This window comes from Dromiciops gliroides, chromosome 1 (assembly GCF_019393635.1).
Source record: "Dromiciops gliroides isolate mDroGli1 chromosome 1, mDroGli1.pri, whole genome shotgun sequence".
NCBI classification, from domain to species: Eukaryota; Metazoa; Chordata; class Mammalia; order Microbiotheria; family Microbiotheriidae; genus Dromiciops; species Dromiciops gliroides.
This window is the reverse complement of record NC_057861.1, coordinates 429,909,145-429,935,806: the sequence shown is the minus strand read 5'-3', so window position 1 is coordinate 429,935,806 and position 26,662 is coordinate 429,909,145. Positions and strand designations below refer to the sequence as shown.

The window sequence follows — 26,662 nt, the reverse complement described above, 5'->3', positions numbered from 1 at the left end:
TAATCTGCAAAATGTGATAGTTTTTCCTCTGTCTATGGTTTATTTTCTCAATTTGTTTTCTTGTCTAACTAATATAGCTAGAAATGCTATCATTCTGTAAGATAAAAATGATGATAACGAACATCCTTGCTTTGTATCTATCTTACTGGAAAGGCTTCCAACATTTCTATATTACATATATGATTTGTTCTTCATTCAAGATTGATGTTATTTATCATGTAAAGGAAAACATTTCTTCCTATATTTTCCAGTGTTTTGTTGTTGTTGTTGTTGTTGTTGTTTGAAAACTATTAAATTAAAACAAAAGCATGGGGGCAGCTAGGTGGCGCAGTGGATAAAGCACCAGCCATGGATTCAGGAGAACCTGAATTTAAATCTGGCCTCAGACACTTGACACTTACTAGCTGTGTGACCCTGGGCAAGTCATTTAACCCTCATTGCCCCGCAAAAAAAAAAAAAAAAAAAGTCCATAAATATTATACTCTAATAGATCATATTTTTCATCCTTGCATATACAAAATGTGGAAAACAGGCAAATGTGATGAAAATTCACTGTTGAAAATGTCCCCTATAACGTCTCCAAAATTATTTTAAGTATCTTAAACAATGATGATACACAAAATTAAGGAAAGGGACTCATCTTGTAACTTCACTATCAAAGGAAACTCAGGTGAAATTTTCTCTGCCACTGCAGGTCAACATTTTTCTACAACTTAAGAGTCTTGGCAAGGTTAATTGACTTCCCAGGGTCATTCAGCCACTAAGGGCAGAGCTTGGACTTAAATCCAGGTCTTCCCAATGTTAAACCTGGCTCTCTATCCATTACACCATACAGGCTCTACTCTGTGAAAGTACAATGGAAAAATGTCATGTTCAAAAGTTTAAGAAAGGAAATTAAAGAATTCAGGCTGAAAAGTATTAATTTTTATTTTATAGTATAATAATAATAACAATAGTTTACATTTATATAGCACTTATTTTGGGCCAGGCACTGTGCTAAGCACTACGTAATTATTATTTCATATGATCCTCACAAAAACCCCAAGAGGTAGGTGACATTTTACATATGGAGAAACTGAGGCAAAGTGAAGTTAAGTGACTTGCCTAGGATATGTCTGAGGCTGCATTTGAATTCAGATTTTCCTGACTCCAGGCCTGATGCTCTATCCATTTTGCCACCCAGCTGTTCCATATGATACTCCCATATGATACTCTCAATCCCTTTAGTGGCACCCTGATTCCTCTAAAATAAAGTATAATCTCTTCAGTCTGGCATCTAAGATCCTCCACAGTGGATAGAACACTGGCCCTGAAGTTGGGAGGACCTGAGTTCAAGTCTCACCTCAGACACTTACTAGCTCTGTCATCCTGGGCAAGTCACTTAACCCCAATTCCCTTAAACATATGGGGCCATCTCCAGTCGTCCTGATCTATATCTTGCTACTGGACCCAGATGGCTCTGGAGGACAGAGTGAGGTTGGTGACCTTGCACAGCCCTTCCTCACTTAAATCCAATTCACTGCAAGTCATGACATCATGGTCGTCTTTGAGAATGAAGGACAAATAATATTTCCTAAAAACTGTCCTTTTTGAACACTAAAATCCAGTTAAGCTAGGATACTAGCTCTACCTAATTTCACACTCCCATTTCTTATTATTTTCTCAGTTCTCAAATGACCTTGTACTTAGGTGTAGACACAAACACATTCACACACACATACACACACACAAACAACCATATGCATCTATGAGTGTTTTACCTGTGTCCCAATGGCCCCAGACCCCAGTAAAATCTGTATCATCGGAGGACGAGAGTTTCATTGTTTCTATCTTTATGGCCTCAGCAACCAGGGTCATGGGTGCTGGAAATATGTTTATAAAATTGACTGCATACTGTTGCCAGATTATTCTTCCTTAAAAAAACCCACATTTTTGTGATGTCACTTCTTTATTAAAAAACCTGCCACCGTCCCTTACTCTCTATCACATCAGGCTTCAACTCTTCAATACAGCAATTTAAAAAGCCCCACAGTCTGCCTCTACTTTTATCTATCTATCTTCCCACTCCAAAAAATCATCAGCCTCTCTAGTAAGCCAGTCTCCTCACATCTAGTTTTATCATCTCAAAAGCTATATTCTGGGGGTAGCTAGGTGGCACAGTGGATAAAGTACCAGCCATACATTCAGGAGGACCTGAGTTCAAACACTTACACTTGACACTTACTAGCTATGTGACCCTGGGCAAGTCACTTAACCCTTGTTGCCCCACCCCCACAAAATAAAATAAAATAAATTTTTTTAAAGCTATATTCATTTCTTCTTCTCTAATCTTGGCTCTTGTGGCCTAGAATGCTATCCTCTACCCCTTCCAAAATACCTGCAGTAATTCCCCCAAAGAGCTATTATTGAATTATTAAAGCTTCAATATATAATACCCAATTAAACCCTTGCTTTTTATGACATTTTTCAAATTTATGCCACACTGATCTTTTTTTCCTTGTGTAATTTCCATTTCTTGTACTAAACAATTCAAATTTTAATATAATTTCATCCTATTTTTTTCCACATGTGTAGTATAAACTAAAAACTATATAAACTAAAAACCACTATATAAATCTGTGGTTTTATTTTAATCTCTTTCCCCCCAACTAGATAATGAGTTCCATAAGTGAAGGGACTATTGTCCAACTTATTCTCTCTTCTTGATACTATTTGGGAATATTTAAGTGATTTTCAGCTAAAGTCTTGTTCCAGGCTTTTCATTATGGCATGGAGGTGACTTCAAGTTCTTAGGAACTTGATCAATGGGATCTGGCAAGTCCTATCAAAGCTAGAAAGTTTTTAAACCCAGGTTGAGCAATGCAGAGGAGCTTGTCAACAAGTTGGCCAAAGGGTGATGAATTTTTTAGCCACTGCAACTCATGAAGACCATCATAAAGACTAAAGCTATGTAGTACTTAGTACCAATCCAACAAAAACATATAATCTTGAAGTATCTGAAATATTTATTGATACATTTTCACCATTACCTAGCTCATTATATCCAACCTGTGCACTCGAAATGTTAATGTATCTCCCAAAACAACTTAATCTCAATTAGACTTAACTGGAACAACAACATTTTAGTAACTCAAAAGAACACCCACTACATTAGGAAATTATTTAGTTCTGGGGCACAGGCCCCAAAAGTCCTGAATCAATGTGATTTTTATAAAATAATAATTTAAAATTTCTCTCCTTACTAGTTAACTCGAATCCCATTCTACATTACCTTGAAAAGTTTTTTTGAAAAAAAAAAAAAGTTTTTTTGTTTTCCCCTTTGTCTTCTCTGGGAAAAGGAGAAGGAAGTAAGGGTGGAGACCAGTGAAGGAAAGAAGTTTTAGTGGTTTGTTTTCTTTTTTTTTAAGATCTTCACAGAATTCATTCGTAAGCAAACCCTCTCTTTACAAAGTAGCTGCAGGGACAACTTTTATGGCTAAATTATAAACTCCAGAATAACTTGGGGTTTATAATGACTACACTAGAAGATTCAGAACTACAGCTGTGCAAGAAGCCACTGCTATAATTACTCACTATTGGAGAAAGATTTTTGCTACAGTTATGGCAAAAAGCATAACAGTATTAAATCACAGAAGGTTGCAAAACACTAAATTTGTTCTTGTTTTGCTATAAGAACCAATCAATATTGACCACAAGAGGCCGAAGCACTGAATGGCTGCAGGTGTTCAGAGAAAGCCTTCTTTCCCTGAAACCACTCTGTGACCAGAAATGGGAGTACTTAGGGCTTCGTGACTACACCATTCTCTGATCAGTTACTTTCATTCAATGTTACTACACTCCTTGCTGTAAAACTAATCATAGCAGGGCCACATTAGGCTGGAGGAACACAGGCAGATCTGTTTAATTAGTTTATCAATACTAGTACATCAAACTTCATGAGTTATTGACTAAAACCTTTGATTATTTTTGTGCTATAACGACTGATTTCTTACTAGGTCACTTTTGGTATATTTTGACATCTAATGACATATGACAAACAGCCCAACTGAGCCTAGGGCAGCATGCACTTAGAAAAATGAAATCCATAGAACACACTTTGGTAACAATGAAACATCTTTCAATTCTCTGACGATAAATAAAAAGTCTCTATCAGTTTTCCCTGAATGTCAGAAGATTAAACATGGCTCGAGGAATAAAAATTACAAGGTATTTGGGGTCAAGAAAGCTGGGATATGAAAGAAAAATGCTACAGGAAAAGAATATTAGTAATTATGCTAAATGTGATGGCATTAGTTATAGAACACTAAATTATATATCAAAATTCTGACTGCAAAGGAAAAGATGTTATTGATTACTTCCAAATCTGACAGTTTAAAGAATACCACTTCTGTTCTTAAAATTACATTACTAATCGGTACTATCTATACTCCTTCTAAAGTCAATAGACTTTATATAATCAGCAGCACCCAGGTTTCAGTCATTCAATAGCAGCATCAGTATATAATTTCTTATCTGGAACAAAGAGACCAGGAGTTTATTATAAGGGACTAGTCAATTCAGTGCCTTCCTTAGTTCCCTCTTCCCCAGCGTGATGAAGACTCACAAACAAAAAACTTAGAAATATCCTTTCATTTGCATAAACCATACCTGTTCTTCTTAAGAATAAACTACATTCAAAGCACAAATTTTAAAACTTTAGTGAAATGTCAAGGTGATAGAGATAAACTTCATAATGAATTTTTTTTTTTTTGGCAGGGCAATGAGGGTTAAGTGACTTGCCCAGGGTCACACAGCTAGTTAAGTGTCAAGTGTCTGAGGCCAGATTTGAACTCAGGGAGTCCTGAATCCAGGGCTGGTGCTTTATCCACTGCGTCACCTAGCTGCCCCCATAATGAATTCTTAAGAAGTCAAAAAAGGATCTAGACAGGTTTCAAAATGGCCAACTATAAGGTAATACATTAAGAGAAAAATAAACCAAATTATACACATTACATAGAATCTGAGTTATCAATTACATTCAAGGAAATGTAGAAATTGCCGGAGATTGTCCCCTAAAGACACGTGCCAAACTTTAAAAAATTAAGACATTCTAATCTTAAAAGATAAAAACCATGGGGAGGGGGGGATGGGTTAGGGATCATAACCAAAGTCTATAAAATTACTAAAGATATGGATGGCCCAGGTGAACATGGACTTTTTCATTAAAATCTGGAATAATACCACTGAGAAAAAATCCACTAGAACTTGAAAGATAAATTTAAGATAAATAAAAAGCCATAATACTTTTCAAAAGTGTTATCCTAAGAGGTGGAACAAGTGAGAAAATGTTTTAAATAAATGAATAAATATATATTCAAAATCTGGTATTAAGAAAAATATGTATTCTTTTGGGGGTATCCATGGACCTTTTAAAGTTGACATAATCACAAGCAATTCTCTCACATAAAACATTCTTAAACTTATTACACAAGTGACCAGATTATTAGTCTGATTAGATATGGCATTTCTTAAATGTATCTATTACTTCTAAGGGACAAACTGGAGTAACTAGAGATACCAGCTGTTTTTAATAAATATAGGAATGTATAAGTAAAGCTTTCCAAATACATAGCTAAAGGCTATCAATTGCCAACACCAACTGATTTACTGATACGTAGATATAGAAACATCTCTCTCTCTCTCTCTCCACACACACACACACACACACACACGTGTGTGTATCAATAAACCATTAATAGTTGGGAGGGTATGAAAGACAAAAGATATTAATTGCTCAATTCCTCATATGCTGAGTAGGAGATGCTTCTCTAAGGGGGAAATGGCCTCATGCATCTTCAGTAAAGTTGAGTAAAGGAGAGAGGGAGGCAAGAGGAAGAAAGGTGGGGGCGGGGGGGGTGAAAATGCAATGTCACCTTTACACTTGTTTCTGGCCTAATTATGGATCTCAGTATAGTAGAAACTGAAGAGATCATTTATTTTAACATATGAATGAATCCCCTCTATACCCATGACTGACAAGTCATCCAACCTCAGCCTCTCCAGTGAGAGAGAACTCATTACCTATCAAGCCAGGCTACTTTACTAATTTAAGATTGCTAGATGATCTCACTTAAGAAAAGAGTTGCCAAACTTCCAAACTCAGATCAGCACAACAAAGGATTCTTCAAAACATTCTCAATTACCTTCTCCCCCAACCTCCCAAAAATCAAATTATATTTTAGCATTTATTCCTCCCAAGATCAAATTAGTGTCAGCATAAAATGCTTTCATGTTTATTATAACTGAATCTCTTTTTCTCCAAAGTGTTCATGTCCCTTAGGATTTTGGACAATTCTGGCTACTCAGAGTTCATACATTTCCTAAATTTTCTCTGGATAAGTAAGAAGAGGCTACCATGCCCAAAACACCCCAAAACACATGCTCTTGAAGTATCACTAAAAGTCCCTAAATGCCTCAAAGTTGAATTGTTATTTTGGTTCAAAGCAGGTTCTACCCACTGGGGACATGTTATGGATAACATCATATGAAACCGTAAAGAAAGGCTGTGGCCAGAAGGACTAGGGATATGATAACCTCACTGTGCTCTACTCTGGTGAGACTACATGGGGTACAGTGTTTAGTTCTGGATATCACAGTTTAAAGACAATGAGAAGCTATGAAGTATCCAGAAGAGGGAAACCAGGAAGATTAAGAGCACTGGATCCGTATCACATAAAATTGGTGGAAGGAACTAAGAACCATTAGCCTGGAGAAGAGAAGAGGAGGGGAGCACAGTAATTGTGTCTTCAAGTATGTGAAGAGCTGTCATATGGAAGAGGGATTCATTTGTTCTCTACATAATTTTTTTCTCTTTAATGCTCAGGCACTTCTCCCTAGGATCACCTCCACTTTATCCTGTATATATATTGTTTGAATGTTGCATATTGTCTCCTCCATTCAATTATAAGCTTCTAGAAGGCAGAGACTTTGTATATGCACAGTGACCGGCACATCGTAGCTGGAAAATCACTCATCAGGTCAGTTGTAGAAGGATTCCTTTCATGCATGAGTTGGATTAAGATGATTGCTGTGGTCCCTTCCAACTCTCAAATTCTGTGAAAATGTCCACGGGAGCGGGGAGCTGGCAGAGGGAGAAAGAAGTATGATGTTGATAGACTGATGAAACAGAACCAATCAAGCTGCCAGGGGTATGAGGTCTGGAGCGGAGGTGCCAGAGGCAGAAGGCTTTGAGAGGGGATAACAGTGAGAGTGTGAGTTCCACTGATCTGCTTATTTGAGTCATCTATGGCACTTCTAGCCACTGAGGGCTCCTCAACTGATTCACCACAGAAACCTGCAGTGGCAATATTTGAAGAGATCAAAAGAATATTCTCTCAACCCTGAAAAGCAAGCAAGGAGTGGTAGATCATATTCCCAAGTGTAGGTATTTTCACAATTTAACTGAGACTTATATCTCAAAGACTGATGCCACGTTCAGACATTCAGTTTTCCCACCTTCCCACCTGACTTCTGGAAATAAGTGACCCCTGGTGGGTTATTACAGTACCCTAACAGGAGGCTTTTCTCTTGAGATGACAACTAAAAAAAACCCCATCTTAATTCATTTTATTGACTACAAACAGGAAGGAATAAAATACAAAAACGGTGGAAGTTACAAACATTAAATTAAATATTAATTTTGATAATAGTGAACATCAATTTTGCTACCTTGTGTGGTCTGATAAGATTGTAATACTACAGTTCATTGGCCATTATTATCATAATGATTAGGAGGCTGGAAATATAAAACTTACACAAATTTCCTTTTAGCAAGCTACATATTTCCACATTCATTATGTCTAAGGTTTAGAAATCAAGTTTTAAGTGTAATAAAGAGGGAATAGGAAAGCAAAATTTCAGAATGAAATTTTCAGAGTACAATTTAGAGACAGATAATAGAAAGACAGTGTTGACAATGTTATCAAAGAAGATCCTGTCAAAATGAAAGGTTAGCCTCATAGTTCAGTTATTTTTCTATTTTTTTCTCTCAGGGGTAACAGGGAATAAATCAGAGGTAATTTGTTTTCCAGATTCATATGATCATTGTATTTCTGACATTTTTAAAGGAAACACTTCTTTTAAAAGACATTTTAAAGGATCATGAATAGTAAATGTACAAATATCAAAAAATCCTTTTTAATTCATCCCAATGTGAGCATACTTTATCACTTGAAAATGCAAGACACTATGTCATTTTTATACCTCTTATCATGAAATAAAGCAATATATTGTCTATAGGTAGGATGGGCCTAAAGAACAATATGAGATATGATTTGAGGGGGCAAATATGTTCCCTATTCACCTACCGCAGATACTTAAAATGTTATTACTATGTGCTAGGCACTGTGCTAAGCCTTCAGATACGAAGACAAAAATAAAATGGTACTTGCCCCAGGAGAAGCATCAGGAAGTATGAACATATATAAATAAATATAAAGTCATTCCAGAAATGAGGTACAAGCAATTAGGATAGCAGGAAAAGCCTTAAGTAGCTGCACTCTGACAGGGATTCTGAAGGATGCAGGTAAGGAGTATATCCCAAACATGGGGACAGGAAAGTAATGTAAGTAAAGAACAGCAAAATTTTGCTATTGAACAAAGGAACTATTCTTATTACAATGGCTAAGAAGTGAAACATCTGGAAAAGGGGCCAGAAAATCCTGGATCAAACCTATACACTGCCTGTTTCTGAGCAGACCCTAGGTACAAATGGAAGAATGAAATGAATGAATGAATGAATGCATGAATGGATAATGAAGGAAGCAAGAAAGAAAGCAAAAAAGAAAACAAGCAAGACCTTTTTTAAAAAAAAACTGTAAAAGTTTATGGACCATAGAAAAATGGACAGTGGGCCAGTTTGCCAACCTCTAATCTGAAAGATCAGAATGGACTAGGTACAAATGGGGAGCAGAAGACTTCATGTATATTATTATACATTAGTCACGCATTGGAAGGCAGCATAACGCAGCAGGACAAGTTTTGGATTTGGAATCAGAGAAACTGGGTTCAAATCCTAGTTCTGCCATTTAACATTCTGTGACCTCTCAGTTTCAGAATCTGCAAAATAAGAGAGTTCAACTAGTTGACCTAGAACTGTGATCCTATGATTTCTCAATAATATCTGCAATAATTGCTAATTTCAGCTGTCTTGGGGAATACTTAGCATCATTTTCACAAGCATTTTATCTCAAGAAATACACAGGAAAACAAGAGATAGAAGGGAGAATCCCTGCACAGCTGTGAATAGCAGGAATCACTACATAACACACCAGATACTAGGCAGAAAAGAGAATGGCCATCAGAAGACCACAGTAATGCTAAGCCAGCAGAAAACAGGTAGTAATTGTCAAAGAATAAATATATATATATATATATATAAATACATATATATATATGTATATATAAATACATATATATAAATATAAATATATACCACTGCTAGGCATATACATCAAGGAGATAGAAAGGTCCAATACATACCAAAATATTCACAGCTACACTCTTTATAGCAGAAAAAAATGGAAACAAAGAAGACAACCATACACTGGGAAGAAAAAGGGAAAGGGAATAAGCACTAATATAGCACCTACTATGTGCCAGGCACTGTGTTAAGGAAGTGAACTGGACTTTCTGGAGTGGGGGGGGAGAAAGGACTGAGAAACTGATCTCTGGGTCCCTGAAAAAAACCCACTACTAATAATTTTCTCACTAAGTTCACATAACATGATGCCCCAACATACCTGCTTTAGAGAAAAAACTGTCTTTACCAGTACTCCAAACAAACATAAATCTGTTTTGCCACCCATTGTGTCCCAGAAAGAATGTATTTAATAAGTCAAATATAAAAACCAGTTAATTTAATCTACTTCCTAAATTGACATCAATGGTTAAAAATTTTTCATCTTGCTTCATCTACAAATGTTGATCAACTCTAAAAATTATTTACAATAACTCTAGTCATTGTGATGGCCATACTCAATGTAAAGAATTAATTGTTATTTGAGGTTTTTATGCCTCCGTGAGCATTGGCCTGGGGCTCCGCAAACCACACTGTGCTCCACCCACTGGTTGTAGCCATTGCCAGGGCTCTGGCACCTCACGTCATCACCACTCACCAATGCCTACATGAGCCTGGCAAAATTATAATGATTGGAAGCCTAGTGAGGGCAGTTATGTGACTGTCAGAGCGGCCATCCCATTGGCTGGGACTGTGTGGGGTGTTTCTAGGTTTGGGGGAGGAGAATTGGGCATTCTAGGTGGAATCTGGAAAACCGACAGGCGTTCTGCTACGAATTTTGAGCTGATTCCTGGGCGGTGGTATTTTTCAGGTATCATAATTTCCTTTTCCCCATTTTTATTTCCTTTTCCTTGATCCTAACTGACCCTGTTTGTGTTTTTTTTTTAAGTTCGTTCTTGTTAAAATAAATCTTGTTCTGTTTTGAGAGAGGCTGCCAGTTTCCTTCCTTGCCCCAATATTGTGGCAAGCCGCTTAACTAGCACTCCCCAATTAAAAATTGGTCCCCACATCACCCAGTTAAGCTACATAATTTATTTACTGTCTTAGAAGAGAGTAAATTAGGTTCCTTTAGTATATGTTCAAAAGCAGTATCTAAAACCTAAACATAAAAAATATCCTCCATTGCAAATTATTCTACTCAAGTTGGCATATAAGGGGAAATAGTTTATGCATGAAAATTTTTCTTTTTCTAAGAATTCTTTAAAAATGTATTTTCTAAGTACTTTACTGGATTCTGAATGTCTCAATTCAAGATTCCTTGAAAAATAAATTTCCTCTATATATGTGAAAAAACTATTGGCACAGTAATGATTCCTGATTCAATAGTTCCAAATGCTAAAATGATAGCTAGTGTTTAGTCTTGTCATTGTAATCACAGCAGTATATTATACACACAACTAATATCTAACTGCTCTGATTCATCCATTTGTATCAAAAATTCAACTGTCATACCTAGTTCATGGTTATTTTATTGACTCAATATACCATGTACTTATATAGACTCTTCACTACAATTCATCTTCTTTACAAAAATGGAAATTACTTAAATACTGACTATAAAATTTTCTAGTGATATTTTGTTCATCTCCATATATTTAGCTATTGAAATTTTTTTTTTTAACTCTAGGGGCTGTGGGTATAGAGTGAAAAATGGAAGGAGAGAAAGAAATGAATGAATCTCCAAATATATAATAGATGATCAGGAGAAAAACTCTATATGGGAATTAGGAGAAAGAGTTTCAAGTGAATTAATGATTGCCATTTTTGAAAAGCTAAGTTTTGTTTTTTAAAAAGGCTTGAGAAAAAAAAGTTATTTGATTCTAAAACAGAATCTTTTTCTATAAAGACAATGAACTCTAGAATACTGCGTCCACACTAATTGAACTCTACATTTTGGTGTACGTTAAAAATCATGATAAATTCTACTATACTATATCTGACATATCCCTTTTGGTGATTTTTGAACAAGGAAGGAAAGGGGATAGTAACAATAGCTAGGATAGGAAGGGAGGAAAGAATGTCTGTGTGTCTGTATATACGTGGATATAGTTCTGTCTATCTTCACACAGTGTGTGTAAATATATATTAAATATATAATATGTATATTGTGTTATATTATGTAAATATTTATTGTATAATATACATAGAAACACATATATAATATACATAAATACTTAAATGGATCTGGGATCTCATCAACATGGGTTGATAAAATCACAATCCATTTATATATTCATTATATATGGAAAACTAAAAGGGACTTCAGAGGATATCTAGTCTAACCCCCTCATTTTAAAGATGAAAAAGTGATCCCAAAAGGGGTTTTCAGTTACTTCCCTAAGACCACAAACAAGGCAAACCTGGGATTTGACCTGGGTCCCTGACTCCAAAATCCATGACATGTTCTACTATGATACATGGCCACCTTTATGATTCTATCGAACTCTGTCCATGTCTTCCCACAAACCCTCCTGAGGGTATCCACCCAACATTGTGAGGGTCTTCCACTATTGATTTATTGTGTGGGTAACAATGAAACATAAAGTCTATTCATTGATTATCTCTTTATCTTGCTGCAAGATTAGTCCAAGTCTTGTTATAATCAAAGTTCTCTTAAATAAAATGTCCTTCACACCATGTCTCCTGCACTCCTTTATTGGCAATTTGGAGGAAGGAGGTAATTAAATGTTTCTTTTTTATTTTAATACATTTTTATCTATACCTTTTGTCTTTCCATGACAATCATTTCAACCCATTCCCAAAGAAGGGTAAGATAAGTTGAAAATATGTTGTAGTCCACCCATACCCAATTTGCACCTTTTCACTTAACTCTGGATGACAATAACCTTTAATTTTCCAGGGACTGTGGCATTCTAAGACTCACAGCAATATAGCATAAACAAAAGAAATCTAATGCTAGAAAAATAAGCTTTTGTTTCTGGAAGAAATCTGAAGTCATTAAAGCACTACACAATCTCCCATGGGCAATATAACCCACTCATCTCATCCTGTTTAACTCTGGAGCCATCTAAAGTGACATGCATATGTCACTGTGTGTGCATATGTGTGTGTATATATATGTATATACACATGTGTGTGTGAGAGAGATAGATCATATAACTATATAAGTAAATAGATGGACCACCTACATTCATAACATTTTTTCTGTGTGAATATTTAGGCCAAGGTTTTTTGTTGTTTTGTTTTGGTTTTTGTTGGACAATGAGGCAATAAGTGACTTGCCCAAGGTCACACAACTAGTAAGTGTTAAGTGCCTGAGGCCGAATTTGAACTCAGGTCCTCCAGACTCCAGGGCCAGTGCTCTACCCACTGCACCACCTAGTTGCCCCCTAGGCCAAGGTTTTTTAAGTGATCAAAGACCTAATATTCAGGAGTTTGATACAATCAGCACAATGTCATCCACAAAGAGGAACATTTTAAGAATTTCATCAGGAATCCTTTTTCCATCAAAATGTATTTTTCAAGGTCATAGAATACCATAGGCATGATCAGGCTGTAATATATTACCAACAGAGAAGTGCAAGAGAAGTGGCATGAAGGACACATTTTAGAGAAATGCTTGGCTGGAAAAGCAGATGAGCCATCCTCTCCTTCATTCTGAAGTTGCCAAGTATTAAGATATGTGGCAATTTCAATTGGAGGGAGGGTCCTATCAAATTCTTCCCAGAATTCATAGGAAGCAGAGTAAAATATGTTTAGATGATCAGATACCTTGCACCCTATGACCATCCCAGAAGAAGCCACTGAATGATACAAAGAGGAATCCCCCACTGACTTGGTAGTTCTCTCCTTTGAGGTCAGGACCAAATAAGAATGCCTCCCCCAAATCCAACTGGCTGTGGAGTATGTTAGCGTCCATCAGGGACATCATATGCCTTCTGCTAAAATGGAGTGCCAGGTTGAGGCCCTTATGAGAATAGCACAGCCTGGGGAGTGAGTTTACTACCAACCTGGACATGGAGACCATGATATCATACTGCAGTGGGCACAAACCATATTATTCCTCAAACTAAAGATGGCCATAATTTCTGCCCACTGGTACTCTTTATGCTAATCAGAGCACCTAGCCAATTGACATGGCTCTCAACCTGCCTCCAAATGGGAAACTGGCTCCCTTCCCCATTTAAAGACAAAAGGTTTGCCCCTAATAAACAACAGCTTCATTGTCATGCCCTAGAGTAATGGGGCTGTGTCCCCCACCTCCTGTAAGCTGGCCTTCTAGCTGTTCTTCCCACAACACACTCTTCTCTCCCTTCTCAGTCTCTTTGCACTGGCTGTTCCCCATGTCGAGATATTCTCCCTCTTCATCTCTGCCTCTTGAAATTTCTGGTTTCCTTCATAATTCAGCTCAGGCATCACCTTCTACATGAATCCTTTCCTGATATCCCTAGCTTCCAGTACACTCCCTCCCCAAAATACATTCTTCAGACTGGATTTGAACTCAGGATCTTCCTAACCCCAGACCCAGCACTCTATCCATTGCACCACCTACCTCTCTATACTTATATGTATATGTTATCTTCTTCACTGTAACTGAAGGTGCTTAAAGGTAAAGTCTATTTCACTTCTATCTTTGTATCTTGAACACTTACAATAGTCAACCTAGCAAATGGTAAATGCTTAATAAATGCATATTGACTGACTGAAGGTGACCACTTGTTCCATGAAACAGTGATTCTTGTTGGCTTAGGAAACATTATACCAATCCCACCAATTCTTTTATTTGCATTGCCAAGTAGAATCCTTGAGTATCTTTCAATTTAGCTGCAACTTCTTTCTGTCATATGGTTGTTGGGTTTTTTTGTGAGAATGTAAAGATTGATATGACTATGTTCCTCTAGTAATGTGCCCACTTGTTGGTCACTAAACAAGGATCTCACATTTAGAGCAATAACAACTAACTTTCCGTTCATGGATATTCTAAAAGCTGTGTCATTCTTAGCAGCTTCTGCTCCTTTTTCTGTCACTCAGACACCGTCACTTCTGAAATGGAATGGGAACTAGAGAACTGAGAGCTATTTGGGGGGGGGGGGTTGTTTGGGTTTTGGGGGGTTTTTTAGGGGGGAAAAGTCATGCATTGCCATGGGAAAACAATTTACTGCTAAGTGGTCAGGTCTGCTGGCTTGTCAGTCCTCAGAAAGCTGTCACTGCCAGTCATACAAGGAGCCATTCTAGCCTGGTAGAACCTGCTGGAATTTATACTCTTCTGTGACAATCTGGCATCCAAGTAACATAACATTTATATTTATAGAGCCATGTCATTACATCATCCTCACTTCATCAAACTTTCATATATAACCTGTTACAATTTATAATACAGATTATTTTTCACGAATTATATTTTAAATCAGTTATTTCCTGATGTACTTTAGGGAGGCAACTCAATTTCATCATCAAGTAATCACTAAGTCACATGGATTGTTTTCTTCTGGATATTTTTCAAAGAGACAACAAATTCCACACTCCATGAAATGTAGATTCCCTTTATTTATTTTTTTATCACAGAATGGCTCTTTCTGATTTTGTACTTCAATCTGGAAAGGGGGGGACAAAGTCATCATTAAATTGGGAAGATGGGTCAGAAACAGGGTCCCTCAATTTAGGAACCATAGCTCTATATCTAGACAACAGACTAAATATTACTTATTAAAAGTCAAATCTGAATAATAATAATAATCATTTTGGATACCCCAAGTATCTACTACTAAAGTACTGTTAAATTCATTGTTTTTGGAAAGTCACCTGCAAAAATATCTTAATTAGGGGGCAACTAGGTGGCACAGTGGATAAAGCACCAGCCCTGGACTCAGGAGGTCCTGAGTTCAAATTTGACCTCAGACACTTGACACTAGTTGTATGACCCTGGGCAAATCACTTAACCCTCATTGCCTCACCAAAAAGAAAAATCTTAATTAAGGCAATGAAAGCAGTTAGCAATTTTTTAAAAAAAATACCAGAATCTGACCAGTCTGGAGGAATGGCTCATTTTAGATCATTAGTAATAGCTTCCTTTCACCCCAACATAGGATACTTATAATTCTGTTTTCTGAATGGTGTTCAGAAATGTCAATGATTCATATACAGGGGCAGAATTAGGGTTCTGTCCTTTTAATAAATTCCTCCAAAGGAGCTAATCCACCTTATGGTTCAATCTAAAATTGTCCAAACTTTCCAAGAAATATTTTTTATCAAACCTGTCTGATTGGGTCTATATTATCCCCGCAACCCTAAACCAAAATTGAAAAGGAATCTGGAAACAAGACAATAGGATAGCATGATTTTAGTCATTCTTCCAGGTAAATTCTTCTCGGTCTCAGATTTCACCTTCCTTATTATACTTTACATATGAATTTTCTTATAGAAATTAAATCACAATTAAGTCTATGACATGTGACCTAAGAAGTTTCTTAAACATTTCAAAGTAAGTAAAAACTCTTTAATAACAAAAGAAATAATAGAAATAATGTATCACAATATACCTCAATATTTTTACTGGCCACATTCTTCACAACAGCAGGAAAGAGTTCAGATGCATTTTTCCCCTTTGCAATCATCTGAAACACAAAATATGATATTATTGTTTTAATTATATAACACACACAATCCTCTAAAATAATTTGGAAAAAAGCAAATGTCAAGGAAAATTTAATTTATATACTAATATTATATAACACTATGAAAAATAATAACTATGCATCCATTAAATTACCAAATAGGTTTCATGGTAAAATGCTTCTACTTACCAAGATTAAATGTACCTTTTAATTTTTGTTTTTTAAGTGAGGCAATTGTGGTTAAGTGACTTGCCCAGGGTCACACAGCTAGTAAGTGTTAAGTGTCTGAGGCCAGATTTGAACTCAGGTACTCCTGACTCCAGGGCCGGTGCTCTATCCACTGTGCCACCTAGCTGCCCCTAAATGTACCTTTTAAAGTCTATTCTTTTCAAATATTTTTATTAAACATCTCCTATATTTAAGATATTGTCTTTCAAAAATAGAATTTCTTAAGAAAGCAAAGGGTTTTGTCAACATTTTTTCTTTTTTTTAAAAATAAAGTATTTTATTTTTTTCCTGTTACATGTAAAGATAGTTCTCAACTTTTGTTTATACAAGCTTTCCAATTTCATATTTTTCTCACTTCCCTCCCCTCCCTCCCCCCTCCCCTAGACAGCAGGTAATCTGATATAGGTTATATATATATATATATATACACACACACACACAAACATAATAACATTAAACATATTTCTGCATTAGTCATTCTGTCAACAATTTTAAAGAACTTAATCATTAGCAAACAAACATTTAAATATCCAAAAAATAAGAATAAACATATAATAAACTCTGAATTTCTGTTATGTACAATTTGTCATATTTTGAATTGGAAGGAAGTTTAGTCTAATTTCATAGGATTAAAAAGGAAACCAATTATATTGAAATATAGTTATGATTTTTTTTAATTTTGAAAACCCAAGTTAAGAACCCCTGCATTACAGTAAAGATAAAATGCATACATATATATATATATGTGTGTATATATATAAACTCTTTGATCTTATTTACAATTCAAAAATTTGGAGGACTGTAGTGACTCCCAGCCAAATGCTTTGTAAATTTAAGGGGGAAAAACTGACTTTACTAGATCTAATTCTCAACATAGGCCTACTGCTTTAACAGGAATTAGAGGCAAATACCTCCTTTTACCAGAATCAAGAAACCTAGAGGATGATAGTGCACTACTTCTGTCCTGTCACCACAGGTTTCTGGGAAAGCAACAGCAACAGACATCAAAAAACATCTATCCTCACTTCTTTCTTCATTCCATATTTTGATGACATAATATGGTATGTAGTCATGTATATCCTTTTTATGTGCGCTTCTCCCTCCTTGAAAGCAGGGACTGTCTTACTTTTCTATTTGTATCACCTGTACCTTTGCATAGAGCTTTGTACATAGGAAACACTTAATAGATACTTAATTCCCACCTCCCAAAAATGTATCATTTCCCCTTATATTGGACCCTGAACTGTTCTTTCTCAGAGTAAAATAAAAACTAAATTGATTGGGTAAAAAGGAGAAAATAAGGGGGTCAAAGTCCCACATACATCCTCTCCAACTCCACTGATTGCTATATCAATACCTTAAAAATATGCCGCCAGTCCTCCATATTTATCATGAGCAAATCATCAACTTCTCCCCTTCAACTAGCAATGATCTTCCAATAGTTCCTCTTTCCTTTCATAGTTTTTATTACCTCATCATTCAACTTTGTCCATAAGTACCCACAATCTGATTTCAATCCTCATGCCTACTACTGAAATTTTAAAAAAATTATCACACCCTAGAAAAGTTCATTGCTTATAGCTTTGGACAAATTCAATTCAACCAATATTAGCACAACCAATAGCACTCACAAGGCAAAAAGCAATAAAAATGACTTTACATATAATAAAGATTTTAAAAGGAATAATTAATAAAAAAAATAATTGCTATTCCTATCTACCACCGCATTCACCAGAGCAGCAAAAAGATGTCCTAACAGACAGTGAGAATTCCACAAAACCTCAGGATCACCAATTCTCCCTAAGGAGGTCTTTTTCTGTGTCTAGGCTTCTAGCTCAACCAAATTCCAAGAATTGCCTCCTTGCCTCCTTAAATGGAAACTATGCTAGATGATGTGAAATTAATGTTGTTCCTATTATGCCAAGTACTTTATATTTTATCCCAAAGGCAACAGAGAATCACTGAATGTTTTTGAGCTGGCAAGTAATATGGCTAAGCAGGGGCATTAGGAAAATCATTTTACTATCCGTATAAATGATGGATTGTAGATGAAACAAACTAAAGGCAGAAAGATAAAGTAAGAGGCTATATTACAAAGTCCAAGTGAGAAGTGAAAAGGGCTTGAATGAAGGTGGTAGAGAGGTATGGGAGAACTCTGGCTCTAGCAAAAATTGGCAGGTCTTGACAAACACTAGTATAATTATGATGGGTGAAGGCAATAAAAATAAATAATGACTGAAGTGAAATGGTATTACTAGGAACAAAAATATCTAATTTGTAAGGAGCCATATGAGACAGGAAAGAAGGAAGAAAAGGCAATGGAAATATTTTAGACATGTTGCTGAAGGAACTGACAAGCCATATGGGGAGATATCTAGGCAGGCAATTGAAATGTGGAACTGAAATTCAGAGTGAAGAACGCAGTTGAAAATATAGATGACTTATTTGTATAGATATGATTAAACTCCCATATGTTACATGAGAAAGTTTCCTACACCCGTATCTTTGCACCATTCTTTGTCCCCTGGAATTCCCTACTCTCTCCTATCTATTCTTCTGTGTTCATCACCTTCTTTGAGATCCAGTTCTGAAATCACCTCCTCCAGAAAGGCTTTCTTGACTAATGCTTGGACTAAAAGCTTCTTGGCTTGCTATACCAAAATCATTGTGAAATGTGATCAATGTAGAGAAAGTCACTGTAGCAGGAAAAGAAGTCTCTGCTCACACAACAACTTCTGAAGTGGATAAAACTTAGAAATAAAGAGGAAAAAAATTGTTTTCAATGTAGACTTGGAATAATAGAAATATAAAGGTCTTAATAAAGTAATCAGGGAGTAAGGAAAAGCAAAGAGATTTGTACAGTGCTCTAACAAATAAAGATGAAAATAAATCAGTTACTACATTGATCCTAAAAAGCAACTTAAAAGAATTATTCAGTAGAGAGTTAACTGTATTATTAATTTACCTTCTTTTTTACTTTGTCTCACTCAGGTTCTGGTTAAACATTCATTTAATTGTTTCTTTTGTAAATAACACTTAAGTACACTTTATTTGCATCCTTGATCTAATTGATGGTTTCTGGAGCACAATAACAGTATCTATTTTATTGATGTTTTCTGTTTCTTTTTTCTTTTCTTTTCTTTTCTTTTCTTTTCTTTCTTTTTTTTTTTTTTGCAGGCAATGGGGGTTAAGTGACTTGCCCAGGGCCACACAGCTAGTAAGTGTCAAGTGTCTGAGGCCGGATTTGAACTCAAGTACTCCTGAATCCAGGGCCAGTGCTTTAACCACTGCGCCATCTAGATGCCCTGGGCAAGTCACTTTACCCCAATTGCCCTGCCCCCCAAAAAAAATAAATAAATAAAAACGAGTTATGTGTAACAAAACAAACATTTAGACATAGAAATTATCAATGAAATTCCCAAGTATATTCATTCACTGTGAAATTTTGAAAATTTGGAAAGAAAATGAACTAACAACAAAGTAAAGTCTTGTGTGTTTCTTAAATAAAAACAAAGCAGTAAGGCTCAGACTTTTAAACTAGATTGGTGAGTATATCTGATATGTCATCAATATATAAAGTAAATGATGTGTTATATCATAAATTCAAAAGATTCAAAAAGAATGCTACACAATTAGAACTGATATTCAGAATGCACAACAAAGTATTTTAAGATTTTATTCACTAAATTATATTAAGAAACTACTTGCAAAAAGTACTATACTAAGTGATGAATATAAAATAATGAAAAAGATAGTCCCTTCCTCATGGAGATTACTTTCTCACAAGAGAATATAAAAGAGATAAATATGATACAAAGGCAACTGTGAGAGGTTGTCTTCCAAAGGAAAGATACAAATAAGGAGATATGAGCAGAAATTTGGTGATTTAGCACTTTCAGCTGGGTACCATGAAAAAGGTGGGCCTCCAAAGCTAAATCTTGAAGAAGGGAAGGATTTCAATAGTCAGACACACAGAAAGAAGAAGTGATTCTAGGTACAAAAGGACAAGCTGTATAAATGGGTAGAGATGGGTGAGGGCAGAATGTGTGAGATCAAGCAATGTCTAGTAACTAGTATGACTTGAACTTAAGAAAGCACAAAATAAAGTGGGAAATAAAGATGAAAAGATAAACTGTGTTTTAAATGCCAAGATAAGAAATTTGTTTCATCTTTTTGTTTTTTCAAATTTTTTTAATTTTAAAAACATATTTTGTTTTTTCCCAGTTATGTGTAAAGATAATTTTTAACATTCTTTTTTTTAAAACTGAGTTTCAAATTCTTTCCCTCCCACTCACTGAGAAGACAAACAACTTGATATAAGTTCTACATGTGCAGTCATGTAAAACATACTTACAAATTGCTCATATTGTGAAAGAAAACAGACAAAATTTTTTTTTTTAAAAAAAGAAAGTACAAAAAAGTATGCATCATTCTGCATTCAGACTCCACCAGTTCTTTCTTTTGAAATGGGTAACATTTTTCATCCTGAGTCATTTGGAATTGTCTTGGATCATTATATTACTGAATAGCCAAGTCATTCACAGTTAATCATCATTCAATATTTCTGTTATGTGTGCAATGTTCTCCCAGTTCTGCTCACTTCACTTTGCATCAGTTCATTTTAAGTCTTTCCATGTTTTTCTGAGAATATCCTGCTTGTCATTTCTTATCGTGCAACAGTATTTAATTAAAAGCATATACTACAACTTGTTCAGCCATTCTCCAATTAATGGGTATCCCCTCAATTTCCAATTCTTTGCCACCACTAAAAGAGCTGCTATAAATATTTGTGTACATATAGACCCTCTTCCTTTTTTTTTCTATTAGTTTGCCTTATACTCATAATAACTGCACGTTCCTCCTTCACAGAAACATTATTTCCATGGGGGGGGGGGGGGGGGGCAATGAGGGTTAAGTGACTTTCCCAGGGTCACACAGCTAGTAAGTGTCAAGTGTCTGAGGCCGGATTTGAACTCAGGTCCTCCTGAATCCAGGGCTGGTGCTCTATCCACTGCGCCACCCAGCTGCCCACTCCAATTTTTTATAAGGGAAACTTTAGGCCTAGTTCATAGATTTAGAGCTGGAAGGGACCAAAGATGTCATTGAGTATGACTGCTTAGGTTTCCCAGCTCCTATTTCCACAGTACATTTTTTGCTTTGAGTTTTTGTGCAATAAAATTCAAAATACTGAGCTTAATTCAGAAAGCTCATTCTATTTAAGCAAAATTTATTTTAAAGTAAAAATTCATCAAAAAAATTGTCATGTGCTACATCAGAGCTTTTGGTAAAGGCTTCCTGGGACAGTAGCGTAGTAAGAAAGAACACAGTTCTTTACACATCTGTGATAAGACCACTGTGTACCAGGGTCCCCCCACCCCCACATGTTTAAGTGAGTAAGGCTATGGTTTTTTTGTTTATTTGTTTCTGAGAGGCAATAAAGCTGTCCTGGTATTTTATTAGTCCAGGTACTAAGACTCAAGATGAAGACTTGGTAGATATTCCAAGGCTACCACACTCTGCCCTGATGACCAGACCGGCTTCTACCTGGGGGTAGAGAGAGGCCACACTTATCCCAAGTAAAGCATTGCACAATACTTGTTGAATATCCCTTCTAGATTGTGGCAAAGTAAATCTCATGGTAATTGTTCAACGTCTTACAAGTATCTTATTTTGTTCCCACATTAAACCTGATGGAGAGGGAGGGAGAGTGGAGGGTAACAGAAGAAAATTAAAATCAAGCAAAATGCAAAAAGATAAAAGTAAGGGGCACTGATACAATTTTTTTAAATTCTAGAGTGACTGACCCAGCTGAAGTATCAGAAGTCACACTGGTGGAAAAAGAAACCACGTAAAACAGACATGTCAAACTTGAGATATTGTGAGCAGAACCAGATTAAAATGTAACTGGAAAATGTTTAACAAAATAAATTAAAATACAATACAACACAAGTAAAATTAATCTGTGGTTTTCTAAACTAGTATGTGGCAACAGAGAACAGTTTCTATTTGAGTTTGAAACCACTGAAGTAAAATAACTTAAAAGGGGGCAGCTAGGTAGTGCAGTGGATAGAGCACCAGCCCTGGAGTCAGAAGGACCTGAGTTCAAATTCAGCCTCAGACACTTAACACTTACTAGCTGTGTGACCCTAGGCAAGTCACTTAACCCCAACTGCCTCACCAAAAAAAAAACAAACAAAAACCAACCTAAAAGAACCCCTCCAAATAACAAAATTCCACATTCAAAAAAATTAAACAACAGAAAGAAAATAAAAGAAGAGTTTGAAGCCTTCCTTTTTTGGGAGGGATCAGAAATGGTTTCATTTGTGTTGGAAACTTTTTCCACGGATCAGCAATGCCCCAGAGATACTGAAGAATATAAGAGCTACCCATCATGATTCTTGTCATGATTTTGAGAAAGGTATCCTTCTTCCTAAGTGTTAATATTTCACATTTACTACAAAGGAAAACATTTTTACTTAATTTTCCAGTCAGAAATTCCTAGTAAGAATTTTAACCTCAATGTTGTTATACAGTTGTGGGTTAGGAAGGGAACCTGTACAAGGCAGTATCTTTGTTTTAAGGGTAGATATACTTGTCTAATTAGGGTCACAGAGTTAGTAGGTGTCAGAGGCAGGACTTGAATATAGATTTCCCAATGCTAAGGCTGATCTTTTGTCTATTACAATTACACTGCTGCACCTTAAAGATAGCAGGAAGGAAAACTGAACACTTAAACATTTGAAGATTCAAAAAACAACACATTTAATGAAATTGTTATCTATTTGCCAAAACTAACATCCATGATTGTACCTACCCCAACTATTCGTTTCATAGCATCCAGTTTGGCTGAATCTTTGTTGCTTTCCAGCATTTGCTTTAGATCTTCATTTCTATCAAAAATAGAAAGAAAATGATACTATATTAGATTTTTAATTAAACTATAATTGTCCTGTATTATTTTCATATAAACTAGAAATGATGTGATAAGCAATTTTAAATAAGTCATAGTATCATAGTTTTAGACTCTGTGACTTTCTTATCCTGGAACATCTCTCTCCAAGGTCAACCCCCTTCCTCCCAGTAAACTCTCCCTGGAGCTTCCATTCTGTGGAGGGGCCCAGCCTGGCTAAGCTTCATTCCCCTCCCAGATGTGCTTCTCACTGTATTCTCCACCATGCCCCTGCAGAAGTACCTTCACCCACCCATCTACTTCCCCACAGCTCCCTTTTGTGTGTTGTCTTCTCCCATTAGATTTTAAGTTCCTTGAGGTCTGGGCTGTGTATTTGATTGCATTTTTATCTCCAATGCTCAATACAGTGGCATGAAATATGTGCTTAATAAATACTTGTTGTCTTTCCTTGCCTTAGAGCGGGAGAAGGAACCTTAAAGGCCATCAAGTCCAAACTCCTCATTTTACAGATGAGGAAACTGAGGCACAGCCAGGTTAATAATTTGCTCATGGTCTCATAGCTCAGTGATCTCAAATTCAAATAGAAATGGGGTCACTAAAAGATATATAAAGGATGCCAGTTAGTTACATACTGACTTAGTTTTAAAATGTAATGTTTTCTATGTTTTAACATTTTATTTGTTTTGTTAAATATTCCCCTATTACATTTTAATCTGGTTTGAGCTGCCTTTGGGAATGTTGCCAGCTGCATGGCTGGCCACTTGTTTGACACCTCTGACATGCCTAATATGCTAAATAGCAAGTGATGTCTTCCAGACACCAAGTCTAACACTGTCTACTACATGCAGCTGCCTCAAATCCTAAATAATTAACAAGATAACCACCTATGTTCCAATATTAAATAATAGCAATTCACATTTCTACTGTGTTATAAGGTTTACAAAATCATTATCTTAAAATAAGAGTCTTCTCAGGAACACAGAACCTAAACAAATGACAGCGCCAGCTGAAATATACATTTACTCTCCCAACCCAATTTATATACAAAACTGCCTTGGTTGGGGACTAAGCTGCCCTTTCCACCATTACTCGCACCGATGACTTCCTTTTGTTCTCATCAGGAAATGCAGCCAGTGACTCCTCTTTCTTGCCACCAATGGTGCCTACTAGGTTTCACCAACCTTTTTCATTCCCATCTATGAAAGGGATAGTATCTCAACCCTTCTTATTATAGGAAGGGTAGGTACATCTCAGGGGCAAAATCACTTTGCCCACCTCCTCAACAGAATAAGGGTCTTTCTACTTCATTTTTCTTCTGGGTTCTGGTCAAGTACATCTTCACAACTGGGGAAATGGGCAAGAGACATAGGCTCCCCAAGCATTTCTAGGTCAACCATGTGGGTTAGGGCAATAACATTGATGGCGCCAGGGTTTACAATCCTTCTACTCACTCGATGGTGTAGCTTTATGTCCTGCAGTTCAACCTTGAAAGAATAAGGACCTCAGAACCTAAATGTTAATCTTGGCATATGGACAATTATAAAAGCGGTGAGATCACTATTCAATCAAAGCCTAGAAGTTAATGTAGCCAATATATAAATATCTGAGCAGTGACTCTATGTGCTTAAAATCTGAATTCTAACTTGTTACACAGAGAATAAGAGACTGAAAGCAAGAGACACAAAAGGTCAGAGAGTAAAACTGAAAATGGGAGAAAGAATCCAAAGCAGAATTGGAGAAAAAATTTACCTTAGAACCTGAGAAAATATCTTCTGAGCATGTAAATTGATTTCACCTCTAAATCAAAAAAGGACTATAGTCCTTGGACAGACAAGCCATCTACCAAGGTTTACATGATGCTGGCAGAGTTCTTGAGAATCCAGGATCACCAAGATGAAGCTTGAGAGTAGTATTTTATATCCAATGAACAATAACTAAATAAATTGTGGTACATTAATAAAATGGAATATTGCTTGCCTTAAGAAATGATAAATATGAAGAAGTCAGAGACATATGGGAAGACCCTCATGAACTCATCTAAACTATGAAAGAGGAATAATGGACAGGACCATCTAGAGTACACTACTGTGTCCATCTGAACTCAGTGCCAGACATTTTCTATGACAGCAACAAACACTTTTGGGAAGCATGTCTCCTTAAGTGGCACGGTGAATAAAGCACAGAACATGAAGTTAGGAAGACCTGAGTTCAAATCCAGACTCAGACACTAGCTTTGGGGGAAAGACACTTAACCTCAGTTTCCCTCCATTTCCTCAACTGTAAAATGGGGATATTATTCTACCTCCTACAGAGTCACTGTGATGACCAAATGAGATAATAATTATAAAGGTATATAGTAAACATTATGTAAATACTAGCTATTGTTATTAATATCATTACCCCACTTGATATTAATAATCAGAAGGTCAATATTATCTGATGTTACATTTTTCAAGGAATCTTACCTGAATGATTTTAACATATGCATTGTTAAAAGAAAGAACTTTTGGGGGGGGGGGGCAATTGGAGTTAAGTGACTTGCCCAGGGTCACACAGCTAGTAAGTGTTAAGTGTCTGAGGTCGGATTTGAACTCAGGTCCTCCTGACTCCAGGGCCAGTGCTCTATCCACTGCGCCACCTAGCTGCCCCAAGAAAGAACTTTTAAGGCATTTTTCACGCTAAAAAAATCAAATGCTTTTTTATATTCAGTAAACATTAAACTCTGTAAACAACAAATACAATAAATAATATCCAATAAGATCTTAGACTTCTATACTTTTCAATCAATTATAAACCTATAAAGATGTGTCTCTTGATCTTATTAGTGAGTCTGCCCATTCCATGCTCAAACCTTTATCAAGGCTGCTTTAATGTGTGATGGTTATCTTACATTAGTTTGCAACGATGCAAAGATCGGCATAATAAGTAGTTATTACAATTTTTTCCTCTTCATAGTAATAGGGAATGCATTATTTTTTTCCCAAACATTTTCCCAAATGTTTGATATCTTCCCTTCTTTCAGAAATCTTGAGAATCAATCCTATATGCCTTCAAAATTGTGTTGCCTATAGCATGGGCTTCCTCTTGTCTATATTTGGTTGGGTCCAGTTGCTTTCCCATCTTTGGTTTCCTTACAACCATCTCTATTTCCTCCTTAACTGCACAAGAAACTGTCAAAATGGCATCAAATGTGATGGCTCCACTATCAATGATGGAGAAAACAGTTCATTATAAAAGTCTTCACAAATCTATATCTTACAGTTTCATCTTTAAATGGTCATGAGATGATACGGCTTACATGGGTTCTCTTGACCAGCTTTCTGTAAACTCGTTTTCCCCTTTACCACTTTGTAATGTTTCATAAAGAAATACAATCCATTATAACCTACTAAT

At 36.1% G+C, this 26,662-nt stretch overlaps 1 protein-coding gene across 1 annotated transcript in view; it reads right to left on the bottom strand.

Annotated features, from left to right (window-relative positions):
• Nucleotides 1–26,662, bottom strand: part of AP3B1 (adaptor related protein complex 3 subunit beta 1) — a 336,292-nt gene that overhangs the window by 252,887 nt on the left and 56,743 nt on the right. Inside the window, 2 exon segments of the mRNA XM_043972455.1 lie at nucleotides 16,057–16,131; nucleotides 23,174–23,249. Of these exon segments, the coding sequence (XP_043828390.1) occupies nucleotides 16,057–16,131; nucleotides 23,174–23,249 (151 nt within the window).